General features: G+C 42.2%; 1 protein-coding gene across 1 annotated transcript in view; it reads left to right on the forward strand.

Moving 5' to 3' along the window:
* The window catches only part of SPAG5 (sperm associated antigen 5), a 34075-nt gene extending 12646 nt beyond the window's left edge, over positions 1-21429 (forward strand). Inside the window, exons 10-25 of the mRNA XM_069944884.1 lie at positions 13-147; positions 709-781; positions 1177-1324; positions 4439-4492; positions 5553-5634; positions 6583-6716; positions 9144-9300; positions 10387-10477; positions 11566-11646; positions 14597-14723; positions 16934-17066; positions 17389-17469; positions 17880-18023; positions 18777-18851; positions 20894-20974; positions 21071-21429. Of these exons, the coding sequence (XP_069800985.1) occupies positions 13-147; positions 709-781; positions 1177-1324; positions 4439-4492; positions 5553-5634; positions 6583-6716; positions 9144-9300; positions 10387-10477; positions 11566-11646; positions 14597-14723; positions 16934-17066; positions 17389-17469; positions 17880-18023; positions 18777-18851; positions 20894-20974; positions 21071-21142 (1668 nt within the window). The 3' untranslated portion in view covers positions 21143-21429. The remainder of the gene's footprint in view (positions 1-12; positions 148-708; positions 782-1176; positions 1325-4438; positions 4493-5552; positions 5635-6582; positions 6717-9143; positions 9301-10386; positions 10478-11565; positions 11647-14596; positions 14724-16933; positions 17067-17388; positions 17470-17879; positions 18024-18776; positions 18852-20893; positions 20975-21070) is intronic.
* Positions 21430-21846: the final 417 nt, after the last annotated feature.

A 21846-nucleotide genomic window follows, 5' to 3' on the forward strand; every position in this document is an offset into this window, starting at 1 on the left:
GTTACCTGATAGTGCTCTCAGACAAGAGAGTTGGTGTCCCGACACTGGAGTTTGTTTGAAGCTATGAAGCAGAAGACAAAGTTAGTACTTGAAGAATATGAAGGAATCAAGATGGAAAGAGACATGGCAGTTCTAGAAAATGATAAAGTGAGTTTTATATAAAGGTGATATAAATGTCCAACCTGTTCCAAAGAATAAAAATGTGATTCTTTTTTAACTCTATCTCTGAGAGGTGTGTGTGTGTGTGTGTGTGTGTGTGTGTGTAGATGTTGACTTGGCAGTAGGCTGTTATCATGCATCCTGCCAATAAAATTATCATGGGGTAGGTACAGCCAACCATTTTCCTGTGAACAAACATTTAACCCCTCTTTACAGGAGACTACATAGTGGTAAAGGTAGAGGCTAGAGATGAGCGAACCTGGAGCATGCTTGAGTCGATCCGAACCCGAACTTTCGGCATTTGATTAGCAGTGGCTGCTGAAGTTGGATAAAGCCCTAAGGCCATGTGGAAATCATGGATATAGTCATTGGCTGTATCCATGTTTTCCAGACAACCTTAGAGCTTTATCCAAGTTCTGCAGCCCCAGCTAATCAAATACCGAACGTTCACTAATTATATGTATTTTTATATTTTTGGGGGGCTAGATGATATTACTAGATATTAATATAATGCCAAAAGCTTTACATGTACATTATTTTGGTTTTTAGATACACAGTCAATTAGAAAGTAAAAACTCTCAGATGGAACAAATGAAGCTGGAAAAGTCACGCCTGGGTTCAGGTTTGTTTTGGTGGTTTACCTTTGTGTGAGGGATTCTACTCGCAGCATTTTCATTAAAAATTTGGACTGAAATAGACTGATAAAATACATTTAAATCTTTAAAAAAAACAACACAGTAAAAAGGTACTACAGATTTGTTATAGGTACAGCCTTATTTGCAAGTATGAACCAGCCTGAAACCAGTGCATGCAGTGTAGCCTCTTTAGTGTCTACACTAGCACGGTAGCCTCTTCAAACAGATTGGTACAAATGCCAGAGAGCCAGACCGCAGTGATGGCCTTTCATTTTAAAAGGCTGGATAAACCCTGCAAATTGGCTCCCTACAGTTCCCTATAAACCAGCACACTGATCTTGTGCGTGTTTTTTTTTTTTTTTTTTTTTCTTCTCTCTTTTAGAACTAGAATTATTAATGGAGCGTGTGTGTACTCTGCAATCTGAAATTGAACAACTAAATGAGGATCATTATGAACTTGTTGAGCAGCTCTCTGCTAAGGATTCATCTATGAAACTGCTTGAAAAGGAACTAAATGAAGCGACTGCACGGTATGACCTTTCTGCTTGTATTTCTGCTGTGGACTTTTTACTGGACAGTGTTAAAGGGAGTCTATCAACAGGTTAGAAGTATCTAACCTTCTGCTATCCCCTTGTAGTGCACAGGGTGCTTAGCATGAAGGTAAGTTTCTTACCGTTATCATCGGCAAAACAATTTATTAGTATAGGGATTAATCTCTAAGAAACGGCGCCGGGATGAAGGTAAGAAACTTATTTTGTCGCCCGTATCATTGGCTTACAAAGGCACAGTGGGTATAGGCTGGTGCCACTAGGAGGTGACACTGAGCAGAAAAAAAGACCAAATGCTAGTCCCTCTTACCAGCTTATATCTCCTCTACGGGCAGTAAACCAAACCAGTTTTAGCTTGGTGTCTGTAGGAGGTAGACACCCCTGCAAACTGGTGCTCCTGTCACTCGCCAGCCTAAGGGTCACCCATACTGCCCCCTCCCCCATGTCCCAGTCATCCCTTACTGTAAATGCTGAAAGGATGACCCTGCCGGTCCTGGGGAGTGGAAGACTACAGCACCCTAAAAGGTGAATATTCCCATTTTTTGTTTTTCCTCAGGCTAAGTTTCCCACTATCCTGGAAATTTCAGACTACCTTCTTTCCTCTTCCGTTCTTTTATCCCTCCAACATTTCAGAGACCCCTTGGTCCTTTCAGCAACAACCAAGGGACAAGCCCTCTAAGCCCTGCTCCTCGTCGCACCCTCACCAACAACCTACCAAAGAGGGCTCCTCTCATATGAAGGGCCAGCCCCACCCAATTCGTCTTGAGTGGGGGGAGCACACTTCTCCTTCTCTTCCAGGACTAATGGCTCACCCACATGTCTGCCTCCACCATTTCTGTATGGAACCAACTCCAGTTGATCATTGCCTCAATGGCATGGTTGAGTTTCTTTCCTCCTGGCCATCCTTAACATTTTCCTGGACACACACTCTCCAAGTTCGGGTATCTAATCAATCGCCCCAAATCTTTTTACTCCTTCTCAGATGATCTCCTTTTAGGGATGACTGGATACCTCTTCAGCGACAGTATTTATTTCCCAGGACAAGGGGTTCCCTCTATGCTTGGGAGTCAATCTTCAATCTCCCTCCGCATCTGCATGAGCGTTCTGGGCTCCATGGTAGCATCTTTCAAAGTGGTGCCTTACGCAAGATTTCACACGCAACCAAACGACAAAGGGCCTGTGGTCTCCACCAGGGCGGAACACATGGGGAGGAAGTCATGGCAGAGGTGGGTCGAATCCTCACTTGGGACCTGCACTTGGTGTGCAAGTCTCCGAAGTCTATAATTAGGTAAGCAACCTTCTCAGCAGAGAACGACTGGGTTTAGGGGAGTGGTCTCTTCACCAGAAAGTGTCCGATCATATTTGTGTTGACCTCTGGGTCCATCACTTCATCTCCTGAGCTTGGGATCCCATAGCCTAGGCAGTGGACGCCATGGTAGGGCCTTTGGACTGCTTCCGTCCCCCTTTATAAGTTCCCCCCCTTTTGATCAATGTGGGATGGTACTCCAAAAATTCTGGTGACCCCGAATTAGTATGCCACCTTAATACATCTACCAGCCGACACCCCGTGGCGTCTTCCGCTTATAGATGACCTCCTTTCTTAAGGTCCCATTTGATTTTAAGGCTGCTAGGTTTAACGCCATGGCTGAGGCTGTCGAGGTTTTTCCAAACATGGAAAACCACCTTTGCCTGGTGCGAATCCAGGCAATCTTCGTCCTCTGTTTCTCCTTCTCCAAAATCTTTTCCTTTTTTTTTTTCTTCAGGAAGGTCCGAATCCCTAAATGAGCCTTAGCTCCATCACATCTCCGCATTATCTTGCTAATTCACTGAACACTGGCCTCTAACAGGGACATTCATACTTTCCCCCATGAAGGGCCACGCTGAGCTCCCTGTGTCATCACAGGATCTAAATCAGCTCCCTTCGAACAGCTTAATGAGATCTCTCTGCCTTCTGACCTGAAAGGTAGTCGTTTTTTGGGTGTTTTTTTTTTTTTTATAATGGCGAATACCTCAATCCGGAGGTGGTCAGCATTGGTGGCCTGGTACTCTCCTTCCGCCCCTAAAATAGGGTCTTCCTCCACAAGCTTGATGCCTAGACCCTTCAAACTTGCCCCTCTTTCACTTAAATTCACTGTTCAGGAGCCCTGTTCATAGTTCCTGAAGGTCTGCACAAGGTTCTAACAGCCTCCAAGGCCACTATTGCTTGTTGGAATAGGTTTACCGTAGGTGAGGCCTACCTTGCCAAGGGTAGGGTTACTGCTCTTTCCACCTGAGCGGTGGGTACTTCCTGGGCCGCACAGCATTGGGCTTCTGCGCTTCAGGTGTATAAGGCGGCCACCTGGTCTTAACACATTCACCAGGTTCTACAGGGTTCACGTATTTGCATCTGCAGACACTGCTCTGGGTTGCTGCATCTTGCAGACTGTGATGGTCTTCCTGTCCTTCATAATGTCAACACTTTAACATTCCATTGCCGCCCCTAGCGGCTTCTTTAGGACATCCCATTGTGCCTGTGTCTCCAATGATAAAAGCGAGAAAAGAGGATTTTGTGAGTACTATCCTCAAAATTGTTGACTTTAACTGAGATACATTCATGGAAGTTGGTCTCCGAACTCGGCTCACAAGTGCTGATGTTGTGTGCTTCTCCTACTGCATTTGTACAGACTGGCGTGGCTTACTTTTAATGTCAGCAGGTTAGATACTTTTAACCTGCTGATAATTTCCCTTTTAAGGTCCCCATAACTTTTTATACTTTAGTCATCTGCACCCACCACTTGCGGGCAAATCACTGCGGAAAGCCTTGTTCTGAGAGAGTTAAGACGCAGCCAGAGCCTCCATATAGAGAACATAGGAATGCTCAGCTTTGCTGAACACTCCTGTTTATGGGAAGGACCAGGGCCGGATAGGAGAGATAGTAAAAGGTGTACTGATCAGTTTCTCTCTCAAAAAGCAACTGATTGTTGATGGTCTAAGCAGCAGAATACAATGTTATCATATTAATTGGGACTGTTCCAACAAAGTCTACAGCAGACAAAACATTGTATCATGCTTTTTCTGATCTGATTTAATATATTCATTTTTGTCAATTCTTTTCAGGGGACAACTATATCAAGAACGCTACAAGCACATGACTTCACAGATTGTGCCCAGGTATTGTTTAATATTTATATTGCTGTTCTCTGTAAGTAATGTTCAAGGGGCTATCTATCAGGGTGGTGTGGTGCTCTCCCCATCATGGAGGCACCCTGTGGCAACAGGCTAGAGATATCTGGCTATCCCGTGTTTTGAGACTCGCAACCGAGGCTCCATGGACTCCTGCTGATTTGCACAAGAATTGCAGCAAGAGCTACAATTCAGTGTGAAAACTAGAGGGCAAACGTTGAAAAGGTATTTTGGAACATAGTGCTTTCCAAAATGAGTATCACAAGTCAGCATGAACTTGTCAAAAAAAAAGCCAACTCTGGAGGCATTGGCATTACAATACCAGGATACAGCTTTGTTTTTTACTTTAGAACTTTTGTGTTTTACTATTGCTGGGACAAACTAGATCCAATAGATTCCTTTGCCTGTATGAGCAGGTATAGCACATTTATTTTTATATAGTGTGGTGTGATGTTTCTAGGAACTGTCCACCTGCTGGGACCTACCAAGGATACTGACAATAATAATAATAATATTTATTTGTATAGCACCAACAGATTCTGCAGCGCTTATTTAAATATATAAATACGTACAGGTTATATTTATATTGAATTATACAATGAATAAATTAAAATACAGAATTAGAGACCTTCTCTCGAGAGCGTACAGACTAGGATGACTGGGGGTGACGGGAGGCAACAAGTGCTTTGTCAGTGTTACAGTCATTGTACATAGAATCTCAAAGTGCCTATAGCTGATTGGGTGAGCCAGTCACACACCGTTTTCTGAGCTCAGGTAGCAAGTACAGTGTAGATAGCACCAAATGGGATATAGAGAGGCTGCAGGAGTGATAGCAGAGGGGGAGACGAGATTAGGAAATGTTATAGGCGCACCTGAAGAGATGGGTCTTCAGGGCACGCTTGAAACTGGGGGTGTTGGAAATTAGTCTGAGCTCTTTGGGTAGGGAGTTCCAGAGTCAGTTATACAAGAAATTTAAAGTTGTATAAATTCTTCTCTGCGTCTTAAGATGTTAATCTTTAATAAAATACTATTTCTTGTTCTAAATCAGCCTTAAGAACGATTTTTCGGAAGCCTTAAACCAAAAGCAAGCCCTACAGGAACAGCTAAAGTGTTTTACAGAGAGCCTTGAGGTAAGGAATTGTTCATTGCAATATGTCTTGCTTTTAACTTTTTCCAGTTCATTTATTGCTATTCAAAAGCACTGTCAGCCTTTACAGATATGTAAGGGCCTTATAAGCCAGCACAAATATGTCTGTAAACAAGTGCCGATTGCAGAGCCTTAATGCTTGACCATTCGTGCAGCCATGCACTGCACATCCCCTATGTATGGCTTAAAGCTGCTGATTAATCAGCAGGTCAGAATAGACTATCAGCTGCTGAACAAGTTTGCTTGATTACTTGAACATTACCCCTATCATACAGTTAGTTTGGCCTGTTCTGACAATCACTGTAGGAGGGTGCAGATTGTGACCATGCCGTTTGAAATGCTTAGTATTTACTTTCCTTTTAGACCTGTCAAATTTCACAAACCGGCCTAGAACTTCAAATTGTATAGCTGTTCTCACTGGTTAGGTCCTGGGGCTGGTGTGTAAGGCCTAACTGGTTGTTTTTTTTTAAGTGATACTGTCACCCCCTTTCTGTATGAGGACTTCTCTACACAGCCGTTTTCAGAATCTATTTCTTGGTGCTTTGTCTAAGGTGTTGATGTAGACACGGCGAAGTGGCACAGCGGTGTTGAAGCCCTGCCCAGGTGGCACAATCCACCAATGATAAAAAGCATTTTTCACTTTACCAAGCACCAAGAATTCTAATATGAAGTCAGTCAGTAAGTATGAAACCTGCAGAATTTAGGCTTAACAGTTGTGTAGAAAAGTCCTCATACAGAAAGGGGGTGACGGTATCTTTTTACACTGTCATCTTTCAGAAGTCTAGAAATTCTGTTAGTATGGCACATGTTGAGGCTCCAAAGAGTGTCTGACTGACTCTGTCTGTCTGTTTTCAATTTTTAGTACTTTTCTGTGGTTATCCAATAACCCCAGTAAATGTGACAATTCAATACTGACTACTTTCCTTTTTAGTTTCTTGAGCAGGAGAACAAGGTGTGTCGTGAGCAGGTGTCAGAGACTGAATCCCAGCTCAAAATCCAAAACCTTACTGTGTTAGAAAGAAACTTCCAGTGTGAGAATTTCAAGGATACCATCCAAAATTTGCAGTAAGTGTAGTGACTGTTACATTCACTTGACATTTGCTTTTTTTAATAATCACCTGCACTTCCTATTAAAACCATATTCTGATACTTCTTGGTTGTGTGTGTGTTTTTTTTTTTTTTTTTTTTCCCCCTTCATTCTGTTTTTCCACATTATTATGGGGCTAGTACTGCTAGATATGATTTACAGCAGACACATAAATGTAATCTGGAGCTGACTGATTGGATTCTATGGAAGCGTATTGTAGGCGTGATCTGTGATATTTAAAGCGTAACTGTCATTTCAGGGTCATTTTTCTGAAAACATTAAATATCAACAGTACAAGCAATTTTAAGAAACTCTGTAATAGGTTTTATGTACTAAAAGAGTTTCCTTCTGTACTTAAAAAGCAATCTCCCAGCCTCCCCCCTCACATCAGAAGCAGCAGGATTTCTGTCTCCATTATGTGACTATGGAGAGGGGAGGGGCTGTTAGGAGTGACTGAGCACGGAGGAAATCTGCACAGCACAACACCCTGCAATCTTCTCTCAGTAAGTTCATAGATAAGCACTGACCTTTCTGAAACCTGAATCCAGCGTTTTAGGTGCCCAGAGAGTCTACAAACAGCTGACCTTTATGTCACCTCTTCCTGCTCCCTCATCTCCCTCAGCCCCTCCCCCCTTCATAGGCTTACAATGGAGAGAGCAGAACCCGTCTTCACTGGCTTCTCTGTAATGAAGACGTGTTTGCCTGATAATGCACAGATAAGAAGTCAGGGGGGGAGGCTGGGAGATTGCTTCTTGAGTACAGAAGGAGGCTTTTTTGGCTGATGAAACCTATTACAGAGTTTCTTAAAATCGCTTATACTACTGATTTCTGCAATAAAAAAAAGTGACAGTTACGCTTTAAAGGGGTTGTCCGGCGCTAAAAAATTATTCACAGAATAACACACATTACAAAGTTGTATAACTTTGTAATGTATGTTATGTCTGTGAATGGCCCCCTTCCCCGTGTCCCACCACCCCCACCCGTGTACCCGGAAGTGTGGTGCGCTATACATACCTGTCACGTGCCGACCACGGTCTCCGATCCTCAGCAGTGACGTCTTCTTCGGGCGGCCAGCGGATCTTCCCGAGTGCCGGCCGCCCTCTGCAGCGTCATCCGAAGCTCAGCCGCGATTGGCTGAGCATAACTGTGCTCAGCCAATCGCAGCTTAGCAGCTGATGACGTGGCCGCGTCATCAGCTGCTCAGCCGCGATTGGCTGAGCACAGTTATGCTCAGCCAATCGCGGCTGAGCTTCGGATGACGCTGCAGAGGGCGGCCGGCACTCGGGAAGATCCGCTGGCCGCCCGAAGAAGACGTCACTGCTGAGGATCGGAGACCGTGGTCGGCACGTGACTGGTATGTATAGCGCACCACACTTCCGGGTACACGGGTGGGGGTGGTGGGACACGGGGAAGGGGGCCATTCACAGACATAACATACATTACAAAGTTGTATAACTGTGTAATGTGTGTTATTCTGTGAATAATTTTTTAGCGCCGGACAACCCCTTTAAGGAGGTCACAGGAGAGTGCAAGCTGTGGCGATCGCCTGTTGTCAGTGGTGGGTCCTGTGGTATCTGCCTCCAGCTCTGTATGGCACAGATGTTACCTTTTATTGTAATCCTGCCTGTGATGATCCTGAGAAGTGAGTGATCTGTACATATCATTCTTTTATAGGACTCAGTGGCCAAGATAAATACAGCAAGAAGTCAGGCTTTTTACGTGAAAAATTAGAAAGTCACCATAAATTATTTAATATGTACATGATTTAAACAATAAGTCATTTTCCAATGTCACATCTAGAGATGAGCGAATCAGGTTCGAGTCCATCCAAACCCGAACGTTCGGCATTTGATTAGCTGGGGCTGCTGAACTTGGATAAGGCTCTAAGGTTGTCTGAAAAACATGGATACAGCCAATGACTATATCCATGTTTTCCACATAGCCTTAGGGCTTAACCCAACTTCTGCAGCCACCGCTAATCAAATGCCAAATGTTCGGATGAACTCTAGCATGCTCGAGGTTCGCTCATCTCTAGTCCCATCCCCCTCTTGTCTCCAGTTCAGGTGTGGTTTGCAATTATTCCATTTACTTGAATGGAACGGAGTTAGAAACCCTACCCAATCTGGAGACAAGAGTGGGGAAAAGTGGCCATGTTTTTGTAGCGCTGGATAACCCCTTTAACTCTGTAATCCCTTCCCATTGCTAGAGGGGAAGACCCTAGTATACGATGTGTCCTCCCAGCATTACGCTGTGTGCAGATAACTGCTATGTGATTACTTGGCCAGAATCACTGTGTGACCTGCATACGGAAGAATGCTTGAAGATCACAGACCCCCCCCCCCCCCCCAGCCAATAATATATGCTGACATAGTTATGAAATATGTTCACCTGTGATTAACTTGCAGGAAAGAAGTAAGTGACTTACAAGAAAAGCTGTCACACTCGCAGGAGAGTGCTCAGAGCAGGATCATGACACTGAGCAAAGAAATCTCAGACTCCTCCATGGAAGTATCAAAAATCAAGGCTCACATGCTGGAGCTGGTCGAAAGTATGAAAACTGAGGTACAGAAATCTGATGACCCACTAATAGGAAACAGAAAAAGTGTCTTATTTAGCTTACGAAAAGTTAACTAATAAGCAAATGGGAATGTATGAATGCAATGCGCTGGAATTAGAAAGACATGCCTGCTTGCTTCCACGTGTGTTCATGAGTTCTTACATTGCAGCTTGTCCCGTTTCATCTGACCAGAGCAGGGTTTGGTATTCTAGGCATAACCAGTAGACTAGTGTGGTGCTGTTTTTATAAGCAGCCATGTTTTTGGTAATCAACAGTGGGAATATGGGTGGAAAATTAACATTTCATCCATAGCAATTGGTTAAAAATTCTGTTTATGATCGATCATACATTCATGTCAGTAGTAGCGCCCCTACTATTCCTTGTTTTGCTGATTTCTGGGTCCACTTTTTTCTTGGGGTTCACAGAAAGGTGAATAAATAAGCTAACAAATAAAAATAACACTAAGGGTGGGTGCACACTACGTAATGCTCGCGGATAAACTCTGCGTAATTCCACCAGCTGTACGCGCGCCTTTCCACACCATTCTATGGGCCGGCTGACTCCGCATTTCGCCGAAAGAACTGTGAAGAAATGTGAATTCTTTCGGTGGAACGCGGAATCAGCTGGCCCATAGAATGGTGTCTATGGAGCCGGCGGAAAGGCGCGCATACAGCCGATGGAATTCTGCTGAGTTTATCCGCGAGAATTCCGTAGTGTGAATCCACCCTATGGGTGCCTTCACATGTACCGTATCGCTGCGAGTTTCTTGCAAATAAATCCACAGTGATACTGATTGCTATAAAGTCAATGTATGTGTATTCTCGCTGCATGTTTGGTGCGATTTTTACATGCAAGTTTTGATTTTCACAGGAGAGTTTAGCACCACAAAAAAACGCAGCTACTTTCATGCGAGTTTTGTGCGATAAATACGCAGCAATACGGTATGTGTGAAGGCACCCTTAAGAACATCTGTTCTCCTGTGGATAGTGTTATAATGGTGGGTGTGTTTGTGTTATTCCAGGGCTTTAGTTAAGCATAGGATGTCCACCAATGCACTGGCTGCATAACCTGATTATAGTGTCTTTCTGCAGGCAACAGAGTGTCAACCTGGGTCACAGACACTTGGCCAGAGTCTTGTACTTTCTAAGGATGAGGAAATAACTACAAATATCAATGCAGCAGGTGAGAAATTACCTGTAATGAACTGCAGGATCCCAGTATCTTTTTAGACTCACTTGGACATTTCAGTTCTTTTGCATGCTGGCTGCGTCAGCCCTTCCCCGCCCCGCAGGGAGCACAGCGCTCCCGGTGTCCCCGGCCAGCATGCATTTGAGCAGAGAGCGGCGGCCGAGTGGTGAGTCAGCAGTGGTATAGTTTGAAGCTGGGAGGAGGAGGGGGCATGATGAAGCCCTTGTGTGAGGAGCGGCGTGGCCGGTGGCAGAGATGTCATGGCGATAGCGCAGGTACTAATGCCCCATCATCTGCTCATACTATGAGCAGATGATGGGAGTAGTAGTACAGTGCACATATGGTGGCGGGGAGGGGGTGGGTGTACTGTTTGATGATGGCCCTATGAGCAAATGATGGGAGGAGTAGTACTGTGAATATGTGTCCAGCACCGAGCAGGGAGTGAGGGATGAGGTAATTAGATGCACAGGCACCTCTCTCCCTCCCTGCTCGGTGCCCTGCAAATGTATTGATTGAATAGATTTATGGGATACTTTGGGGAGCAAGAACACTTGCTCCCCGAAGTATTCCATAAATGTATTCAATCGAAAACATACTGTACATTAGATTTTTACATACACATCAGTTGAATCCATAGTGTCCAGCGGGGGGCGCTTCCCCTGCTGGACACTCCTTAGGAATTACAAGTGATTCGTGATGTCACTGTTTTTGACAGAATTCTAACACTCCATGATCTACTAAATTAAGGGAAATAGCAGTATATGTGCATTTCCCATAATTAATGTACATTTGAAATTTGTCTAACTTTCCATAAGTAATAACATCTTAAATACTTTTGGCTGGAGTTGTCCTTTTAATAGTATGATTTAAACCGGGAAAAAGTATGGTTTTTCCTGAATCTTTATGCAAAACTGCTACAAACTCTACTCTGGGCTGTATTCAGATGGGTTTTCTTAATGTTTTACAATATGACACGTTAGCATGTGTTGTGACCAAGGAGGTCAACAGGAGACTGTGTGGATCAGGGCAAAGAGAACTTGGTAAAACATACTTTGTATAAACTTTTGACATCTTCCTTCTAGAAGCTGAAGACCAAACAGAGGGCATATGGAGTAAAACCAGCGCATTTACTGTTGTACTTCCAGTAACTTCCCTTTCTGCTGGTAAGTCTTAATCCTCTAATACACTGATATGTTGCCTTAGTTGCCACTTGAATGTTTAAAAATTAACGAAGACTTCTAACCCCAAAGTTTTACTTATGTACACCAGCATCTGACATATGGTGAGAGGAGCTGATGTGCGGCAGTATATAATGTGGAACAACAGTTATCTGAAGAAAATATACTATTATAGTGCCGTCCTGTGCATGATAGTCAATTCTCTAAATTACATGCATTATCAGGCTGGCCTGTAAATACATGATAAGTGGATGTTGCCTTCTGTTTGCAGCCACATATACTTGCTGCAGTTTTCATTCTATCACTGATTTTCAGACCACATTATAATCAATTTGCAGCCTACTTTTAGGTTCATATTTTTTCATGTGGCAATGTCCTCCCAGTAATACATGCAGGGTGTAAGGCCTCTGCATTCAGGAGTCTATAGCTTACTATGGCTGCTCTGGGCTGCCTGTGTGAGCTGTCCTCCATGTATGTTCCCCAAGTGTACAACATACTCCCTTTCCCTGCTGCTATCTCTAAAGTTGTGCTCAAACAGTCTTTTGGACCATTTTCAGCTTAAAAAACGGCATTTCCTCCAAAATTAATTACCTCAAATTAGATAAGAAAACGCCTCTTTGCTCCCATGCGGTAGGCTGTAATAACAGCTATTACACATTGCGGGGAACTTATTTTGCACTGTTTGTGCTCTTTTTTTTGGGGGGGGATCTAGCTGTTGAATGTGGTAAACAAAATGGGGGGGAGAGAGAAGGCTGTAAGCTAATATTTGGGGGGGGGGGGGTTGACTTGAAACCGGTAGACTTTGCAGAAACTAAATCATAGAAAACTTTTAATAAAGATTATTTAGAAAGTTGTTGAAACATATTGTGGTGGTGCTGTGTGACTCCACTAGTGTAGTGTGGCTGTGTGGGTGCTTAGATAAGAACCAGAGTCCCGTTACAATAAATAAACTCTTTACTGCAGGAATACTTGATACAGTGATACACAATAGACTCTTGCCTTGATAAAACACTTTGGACATGACTGACAAGACTTGTGCTGAGAGCTTAAAGTGTAACTGTCATATTTTTTTTCATTGCAGAAATATGTAGTATGGGTACAAACACACACGGCATATACGCTGCGTATTTACTGCTGCGATACGCAGCAGATTAGATCTAGATAACTGAACACAGCATCGTATCTGCTGCGTATCTGTTGCGTATCTGCTGTGTGTGTTTGTAACCTAAAAGCGATTTTAAGAAACTCTGTAATAGGTTTTATCAGCCAAAAAAGCCTCCTTCTGTACTCAAGAAGCAATCTCCCAGCCTCCCCCCCTGACTTCTTATCTGTGCATTATCAGGCAAACACGTCTTCATTACAGAGAAGCCAGTGAAGACTGGCTCTGCTCTCTCCATTGTAAGCCTATGAAGGGGGGAGGGGCTGAGGGAGATGAGGGAGCAGGAAGAGGTGACATAAAGGTCAGCTGTTTGTAGACTCTCTGGGCACCTAAAACGCTAAATTCAGGGGTCAAAGGTCAGTGCTTATCTATGAACTTACTGAGAGAAGATTGCAGGGTGTTGTGCTGTACAGGACTGCTCCGTGCTCAGTCACTCCTAACAGCCCCTCCCCTCTCCATAGCCACATAATGGACACAGAAATCCTGCTGCTTCTGCAGTGAGGGAGGAGGCTGGGAGATTGCTTTTTCAGTACAGAAGGAAACTCTTTTAGTACATAAAACCTATTACAGAGTTTCTTAAAATCGCTTGAACTGTTGATATTTAATGTTTTCAAAAAAAATGACCCTGAAATGACAGTTACGCTTTAAGAGGTAGGGTATCCATGCTGGCTTGGTTGCGTGCTGAGAAGTAGAGTCCCAACCAAAGTAGTACTGTGCTCTACCGGAACTTTAGAAGTAGAATACTTGAAAGTAGAGAGAATACTTGTGCCCGTGTTTTGACTCCTTGGTCTTTGTACCACCTATTGCCCACCAGTGTCGAGCGACCTGTTGACACAAGCCCCAGACCTTGTTACCTGGGATTTTATGGTTTTTATGGTTACACACGCGCTGCGAGAGAGTGTATAGACTTCTAGCAACTTTGTTCTATCCGGATCGGTTCCTCTTCAGGTTACGGTCCTGAACCTTTAGACTTGTTCGCGGCGTGGGCTTGGATGATCCCTGACTTGTCATCTCTACGAGTACTTAGCACTGCATAGTGTGTGGAAGTGCTGCGTTCAAGAAAAGAGTGCTCCTGCATCCCATGTGTGTGTGTCCACTACCACACCTCAGACTACACTGGACTTGCCCTCTAACAGGGGACCTGCCATATACCAGGGCCCAACTTGTCCGCTGTAGGGACCGTTCTGGCTTGCGTCCTTCCTCTACAGAAACCAGAGTAGGACTCACTAAGTGTGGCTACACTTCATCTCCCCATGGGACAACTTCCTATAGCATATGTAATATGTGCTTTGAATGGGTGAGAAGAGAGTGCAAGAGAAGAAAAGAGGTAGGTAGAGAAGAGAGAGCTCTTGTTGGTGCCCAAATCACAGAAACAATAACCATTTAGTTACCTACAGCTGTGCAATACTTTAAGCATACAATATACATACTATCAACATCTAGTGGTAAAACTTAGGTACAACTTTATTACCACTGCTACTTTGAAGTACAGGCTTTTGCGAGGGATGTAAAGACAAGTAACACCCATGGTGGGACACCACAATATGAATGTTATCTTTAAGAATAGTTCTGTTTAATGTGTCATAGCCTTAAATATACAATAAGTAATGTTGGTATGTGTTACCGAAATTAAAAATCAATCTTATGTTATAAGGAAAACCAACACAAAGAAACGCCAGGAACTCTTCTTTGTCACAATCCTAGATTGTTTTGGGTTTTGTTTTTTCTCTTTACATATATGACATGATTTAGTAAAAACTTTTACCTAACTTCCAGATACATCCCGGGAGAAGTTACCAGATGTAGTACGTGAGTTGAGTAGCATTTTTGCAGATGTTGCCACTGCTACATCCACTGCTATGAATGAAAAACTACGAATAATTCAAGACTGTAAAAGTGAAATGTGAGTGAAAGTTGAGAACTTTTTACATATGTTAACACTGTTCCCACCCCATATGCATGTTTTTTCTCACTATCTGACATGAAATCAAAATAATTCAATATAGAAAAAGTATTGGTGGGCACAGCCTCAATAAGTAAATTAACCAAAATCGGGGTGCCGACAGCTGGTCAAAAACAACATTGATAAACCAAAGAAGAGAACAGCGACACAGCTATATAAAGTCGCACACCCAGAAATAGAGATAGCAATAGAAAAATACTTTATTTGTACAAAATTCACACAACAAAAAAAACAGTTAAAATCAATTAAAAGAATGGCAACAAAATACAAGCGCCTTACAAAAACCGTATGTGCCCTCACAATATTCTGGGCTACAAGAGTAATACCAGGTCACACAATATTGGAAGGACTAATGGACCTAATAACCAAAACATAACCAAGGAAAACCATATATTGTTATTCAAAATTAAGCCATAGTATAAAGCAAGAAAAATTATATATATATATATATATATATATATATATATATATATATATATATATATATATTATATATATATATAATGAAATGAAAAGATAAATACAATATATGTTAACTCAATTAACAGTCAACAATCAATATGTATGATTAGTCCACCCTGGTATACAAACACCTATACCCAATCAATGAAAATCAAAATAGACGTCTTCTGTTTAACCCCTAGACAACCCTGGGCGTACCTGTACGTCCTGGGCCTCCTAGGGGTGTTCAGAGAGGGGCCGCGGTCCCGGGTGCCGCATGTAGCCCTGGGCCGCGGCTATTAGCGGGCACGGTCCGATCGCCGTGCCCACTAATTACGTAATCAGATGCAGCTGTCAAAGTTGACAGCTGCATCTGATTACTAAATGCAGCCTTATCCCATACATCATGGTGCTTATACAAGTAAAGTGATCTTTTATCAACTGCAGATTGTGCTAAGTGGGCGGGGCTTCACAGCAACAGCGCTGCTTAGCCCCACCCACAGCTCAATTGTTGGTCCTGTCCCTCTGTTATGTCATCGGCATTTAGGCCCCGTTCCCTCGACGCCCATTGGTATGGGCTGACCTAAAGGGGGTGGGGCCTAGACCTTTAAGCCGCCTGTTCCAATGGTTGGTTCAGGGGTGGGGCCTATGTTGCTGTTAAGCTCCACCCACTTAGCACAATCTGCAGTTGATAAAAGATCACTTTTTACTTGTACAAGCACCATGACGTATGGTATAAAATAAGGTATTAAAACTACTAAACTTACCCATTACACCTGTGTAGAGAAGTCAGAATGCAAAAAGGGGGTTACAGTGTCACTTTAAAGCCAGATTAAAGGGGACTGTAATGTTTAGCAGGTGGCAGGATACTCTATGAAAAAAACAGATATGGATTCCATTCAGCAGCACAGTTGATTGTAATGCAGTCAACTGCACTGCTGGAAGGCATTTGTGTCTGGCGCACAGCTGGAGCGCAGCGGCAGTTTTCCATAGCATATCCTGCCGCCCGCTAAACATTATAGTTGCCCTTTAAAGCGACTCTGTACCCACAATCTGACCAAACCACTTGTACCTTTGAATAGCTGCTTTTAATCCAAGATCTGTCCTGGGGTCCGTTCAGCAGGGGATGCAGGACAGATCCCCTATTTAGACTATTTAGAGTTCTGCAGACTCTGTTCAGAGTTTGTGCTGGTGATTTTTGTATTTCAGGAAATATCACATTTGCTCCAGACGCTGTACAGTATGTAATCTGATAAATGTCATTATACTTGGCTTCACTTTCCCACTTACATAGGATAAAGTGCCCCCACTAGCAATGACTGATTGATTTTAAATATACGTACAAAATATACAATCAACCAAAGTGTTTTCTTATTTGTTGGCTGATCACTGGTCCTTTTACATGAGGGAACTTATCAACAGTGACTGCTCCTTTTTCCCAATCTGCTTGTGTAAAAGGACCATTTGGTATTATAGCAAAATAAGTAGGGAACTCTATGGTATGGCAAAAAAACCCTAAAAACCTATAAGTTGATTTGTGAAGGCTTGTCAACCATATGAATGTGTTCTCCCTATAGCACCCAACTATGACCTGTTTTAAGATTCTAGCCATCACGGCTGCTTGTTATTGCTGGATTTTCTTTCACTTTACATCTCTAATCAGCAACAAAAATGATATAAAGTTGAAATGTTCCTTTTTTTCTTTTTAGCTTATGTCTGAGAGAAGCACTTGAAAGACAAAGAGGCCAGCATATGTCTGAAATACATATCCTCCAGGAAGAGCTTGGCAACCTGCAAAGAAGAAATAGTGCCTTGGATAAGAAATTAAACGGCAATGAAAAGGTGACCCCTGCAGAACCTGGAATTCTAAGCTTTCGTCTAGTAGGACTATTTTATCGCATTTAGCATAGTTTTCTATGTGCCTCCCCATGCCATTTATCAATAGAATATGGTGTCCTTACCTGCCACAATACTGCAGCTGTTAGGTCTTACTGTTGCCAGTCATTTGCTGTTCCTGCATCTTCCATTGGCGTCCCAGTCAGGTCAATGATCGAGCCAAGACTTGTATTCGTCATATAGATGTATATACACTTGCAGTCACCCTTGGGCATAGATTTAATGTGACATTAGACTTGATTACTTATAAACACCCATTTCTCTGCAGTGTATCAGCATGCTTCGGGAGGTTGTGAATCAACAGGAACAGAAGATACTGCAGCAGTTTAACAAAGTGAAAGAAAGTGAGGTAATAAATCGAATTGGTCACGCATTGTATTAACTTAGCACGAGGTGTTATAAGACATCTATTTGTGCTCCCTCGGTTTTTAAAGGGAACCTGCTACCGCCTCTTGGGACACTAGACCACCCACATGTCTTTATGCCTCTTATGGGGTTTAGTGTCCACTAATTAGCTCACCAGCCCGGCTATCTTATAATTAACTTTTAAGTATTTATGACTGACCTTGCCTTAAGGACTTGTGCTATGAAGCAAAGTTGGTAAGATCAGAGATGTTTCATAAACATATAAAAGTTGCTGTACTTTGAAAATGGTGTGGTCGAGTCTTTAGTCCGTATTTTCTTTGGAGTGGCTTACATGTGGGCCCTCTCTTGTATTGACACATAAAGGTTTCATATACAGTATTTTTATATCATTAGGTCCTTACTCAGGAAAATGCAGCACTAAAGTTGTCTTTAAATGTGTGTGAAAAAGAGGTGGAAGTGTTGAAACAAGAACTAGCTCAGGATTCAACCGAGGCTGCAAGAAACTGGATCCAGGAGAAGTTGCTCTTAAACAAGGAAGTGAGTATGTTTTCTGACTGCTTTTTATATGTGATACCGCCTCTTCATTACTTGTGCAGTAAGATGTACCAACTTGGCACTTGTCAAGGTAGCCAGGAGTGGTATGCCCCCCCCCCCCCACACACGTGTGTTTGTGTGTGTGTATATCTAAATATAATATTTTTTTATACAGTTATATACACACACTTAACATTAAGGTGCAATAACAAATATTCCTTCTCACAGTGGACAACACAGATCATTCAAGCTGGGTTGTGAGGTGTATAGGCTTTGGATTCAGGTTTAGCTTGGCTGGTAGGACTTGTGAGAAGGCTAGGGGGCTACCAAAAGGACTAGATAGAAAATACCTGTACTCATGGTTTGGAGAATACTGTCTTCTGCCAGAAAGATCACAATGCTAGTTCTGGTAGCACGGGCCCTGGGCTTGCACAATCTGGTGTAGCTAGCTACTCAAGGTTCCCTGATATGGCCGAGCGGAGATCAATGGAATGCTTTAGCTGCACTGTGCTCCACCACAGACCAACCTTCTGTTTCTGGAACGTCCTGACTTGAACGTATAGCCGCCCACGAAAAAACCCAAAACCCACAATCCTTCCCAATCTACCCCCCCCCCCCCCCCCCCCCCGGCCCCGCTGCAGACACGCGCATGTCACCATGTTATTGACCAGCTGAGTTTTTGTGTGTGTTTTTTTTTTTTTTGTTTTATTTTTGGTAAATTCACCGTAATTTTTTTTTATATATTTTTTTCCTTAGTTGACTACATTGAGATTAAAACTAATTGACACTGAATATACAAAGTCTGAAGCGATTCAGCGGCTATTGAGACATGTGAGTATTTGTAGAATTGACAGACTCCCTTTTGAAAAAAAGATAGTAAACCGATCTCCGCTATGGACCCTAATTTGGAAAGAGGCAGATGTAAGTGGCTTTGTGACTGTAGCTATAGGGTGTGCATAGATAGTAGCTGTTCCTTGGTGCTGGTGGCTAAGAGTGCCCTAAAGCTCCTGTGCCACATAAGATAACGCTATTATAAATGGCACACAGTAGTTGAAGTGTTTTGTTTGTTTTTTTTTTTTTTGTTTTTTTTACAGGTTTTCTGGTTTTCTTTTGGGGCCCATGAGCTTTGAGTTACCCCTCTATGTGACAATGTAAAATGCATTTATTTATTATACCCCCAATAATCTCTAATGTAAAATACATACCCTGACAAGACAGGAAGGAGGAATATATATATGAATACATATAATTAGACTCTCAATGAGGTCATAGGGATTTAGGGCCTATAATTTTATACCCGATGATCAGTATCTTTGATAGAAGGTAATATTTGATTTAAAGTGTCACTGCCAGACACTGACTGATCAAAACTTTTGACGTGTCTGAGTTTTCATACATTGACCGGTTGTCAGAAGGCTGTGGTCAGTGTGGTCCTCTCCTGGCTCTGTCTCACGTGATGAGTCTGACGCATAATGAAAGTCTTTGAGCCCAACTCTTTTCACTGTCAGAGTGGACCACGTGGAAATGCAGTCTTCACCCTGCTCAATCTCACCATCGGTCAGGGTCTGAACACTCTATTTTTTTTCTCTTCGAAAGAAAAAAAATATTCAGAATATTGATTTTATCCATAAAAACAATCTAGAAAATTGTTTACTATATATGTGGCAAAATAATTTGTTTAGGATGCAGGGCACTTAGTTTTACTCTTTTTAAAGATGTTTTACAACGTTAGAAATTCTCCCCTGTCCTCAGGATAAGGAGAAAACTATGTGACCCTGTGTGACCCTATCACTCCATTATCTGCGGAGCTGCCAAAGATGGCTGAGCACTGTTCTTGGTTTTTACCAGTTCCAATAGAGAAGTGGTCAGAAATTCTGATGGCAGACCCAGTTAAAAACCTTTTGAAGATAGTTAACAGAAAAATAAACACTTTGTCCATTTAGTCTACCCTTTTTAGTATCTCCTTTCTTATCTTAGGATAGATATGTTTATCCCAGGCCTGATTACATTCAGTTATTGTAGATTTACCAACCACATCTGCTTGTTCCAAGTATCTTCTCAACAAATCAGAAGGTGGAAATCACTGAGCTGAGCCTGCACAGTGAAACAGTGTGTCAGAAGTGAATGTATATACTGCTAAGGCTGGGTTCTCACTACATGTTTGTTTTTTTTTTCACCCATCCTTTTTTTTTTTTCATCCTCTTTTTTGCGACAAATGGATGGAAAAAAACTGCATTTGTTTGCTTCCGTTTTTGATCAGTTTTTCTATTGACTTCGTTTAAGAAGGGTCAAAGCGGATCCATTATTTTAACGTACACAAAAACATAGTCTACCTCATTTTTGTGTCAAAAAAAGGATTACTTTTTTTTTTTTTTTTTCCAACCATGGTTTTTTTTTTTTTTGGCCAAAAACGTATTGCAAAAACGTAGTGTGAATCTAGCATAAGGTAATGGTATGGTAATCCCTGACCGTGGATGAATGTCACTAGAGCTCTACAGAGGCGTCACAATCTCCCTCGTCCTACTGGTTATACCTTTTTAGCTATACAGCCCAGCATACGATTAGCAAAAGAGTTCTCTAGATCATAGGTAGTCCCAGAAACATGAACTCAAGCACCACTCTTGTCTCCAGTTTGAGTGGGCTTTTAAAACTTGGTTCCATTGAATGAATGAATTGAATGAATGAATATATATATATATATATATATATATATATATATATATATATATATATATATATATATATATATATTCATTCATTCAATGGAACCAAGTTTTATATATATATAAAATTTCTGCCCAAAGATCCCATAATAGGAGCAGAATTATTTTATATGAATAATGGAAATACTTTTTATATTTGTTGTCTTGTAGAAGGATATACTAAAAAGTAATCTGAACCTGTCAGAGACAGAAGTACAGAAACTGGACGATATTATCGTAAGAACACGACAGGTAAGATCATTCTCTGATAAGGGCCTGTGCTATGGAGCTTGTACATGAAATTACTTAATGTGTGGTTTGTTTGTTTTTTTGTTTTTTTCCCCCTAGGTTCTTCTTTCCATACCAGATGTTGTAAACAATTGTGATGAACTGAGACAGCTTTTGGAGTCCCTCAACTAGAAGATGGCACAATGCATGATGGTTAACGAACCACAAATGCTATACAAAGGTTAAAGAAGTTGACCAGGGTCAGAAAACCATAGCTACCGTCTTCTAGAAACTTCACCACTCTTGTCCTCATTTTCTATGTGGTATTGCAGCTCCGTTACATTGAAGTAAACGAGCACGGTTGTAACATCCTTCAAAACCCGAGGACAGGTATGGTGCTATTTTTGGAAGAAAAGATATATTTTTCTAATCCTGGACAACCCCTTTAAAAGTAAAAGACAGCTAGTGTGTTTTTGTTTTTTGAAGTATCGCTGCTTGAAGTTGTACTTCTAAAGCCTGTTGTAACAATATATTCTGTGTCCCCATAACAAAACTTCCTGCCTGTGATCTGCTAAAGTGACTCTGTACCAACAATCTGACCCCCCCCCAAACCGCTTGTACCTTTAGATAGCTGCTTTTAATCCAAGATCTGTCCTGTGGTCCGTTTGGCAGGTGATGCAGTGATTGTGCTAAATAATGACTTTTAAATTGGAGTATCTGTGCCCTAACTTTGCACCACCCCTCTGTCCCTCCTCCACACTCTCTTCATCATTAGGAATGCCACTGGAACATTTTCTTCATGCTGAACATTGCACAGGTGTCTTAACAATCCAGCCCATGTGCCATGCTAAACAGGTGGGGAATAGTAGGAAATCTGCCTGGAGCATTCCTAATGA

The sequence above is a fragment of the Dendropsophus ebraccatus genome, chromosome 11 (assembly GCF_027789765.1).
Source record: "Dendropsophus ebraccatus isolate aDenEbr1 chromosome 11, aDenEbr1.pat, whole genome shotgun sequence".
Taxonomy (NCBI): Eukaryota; Metazoa; Chordata; class Amphibia; order Anura; family Hylidae; genus Dendropsophus; species Dendropsophus ebraccatus.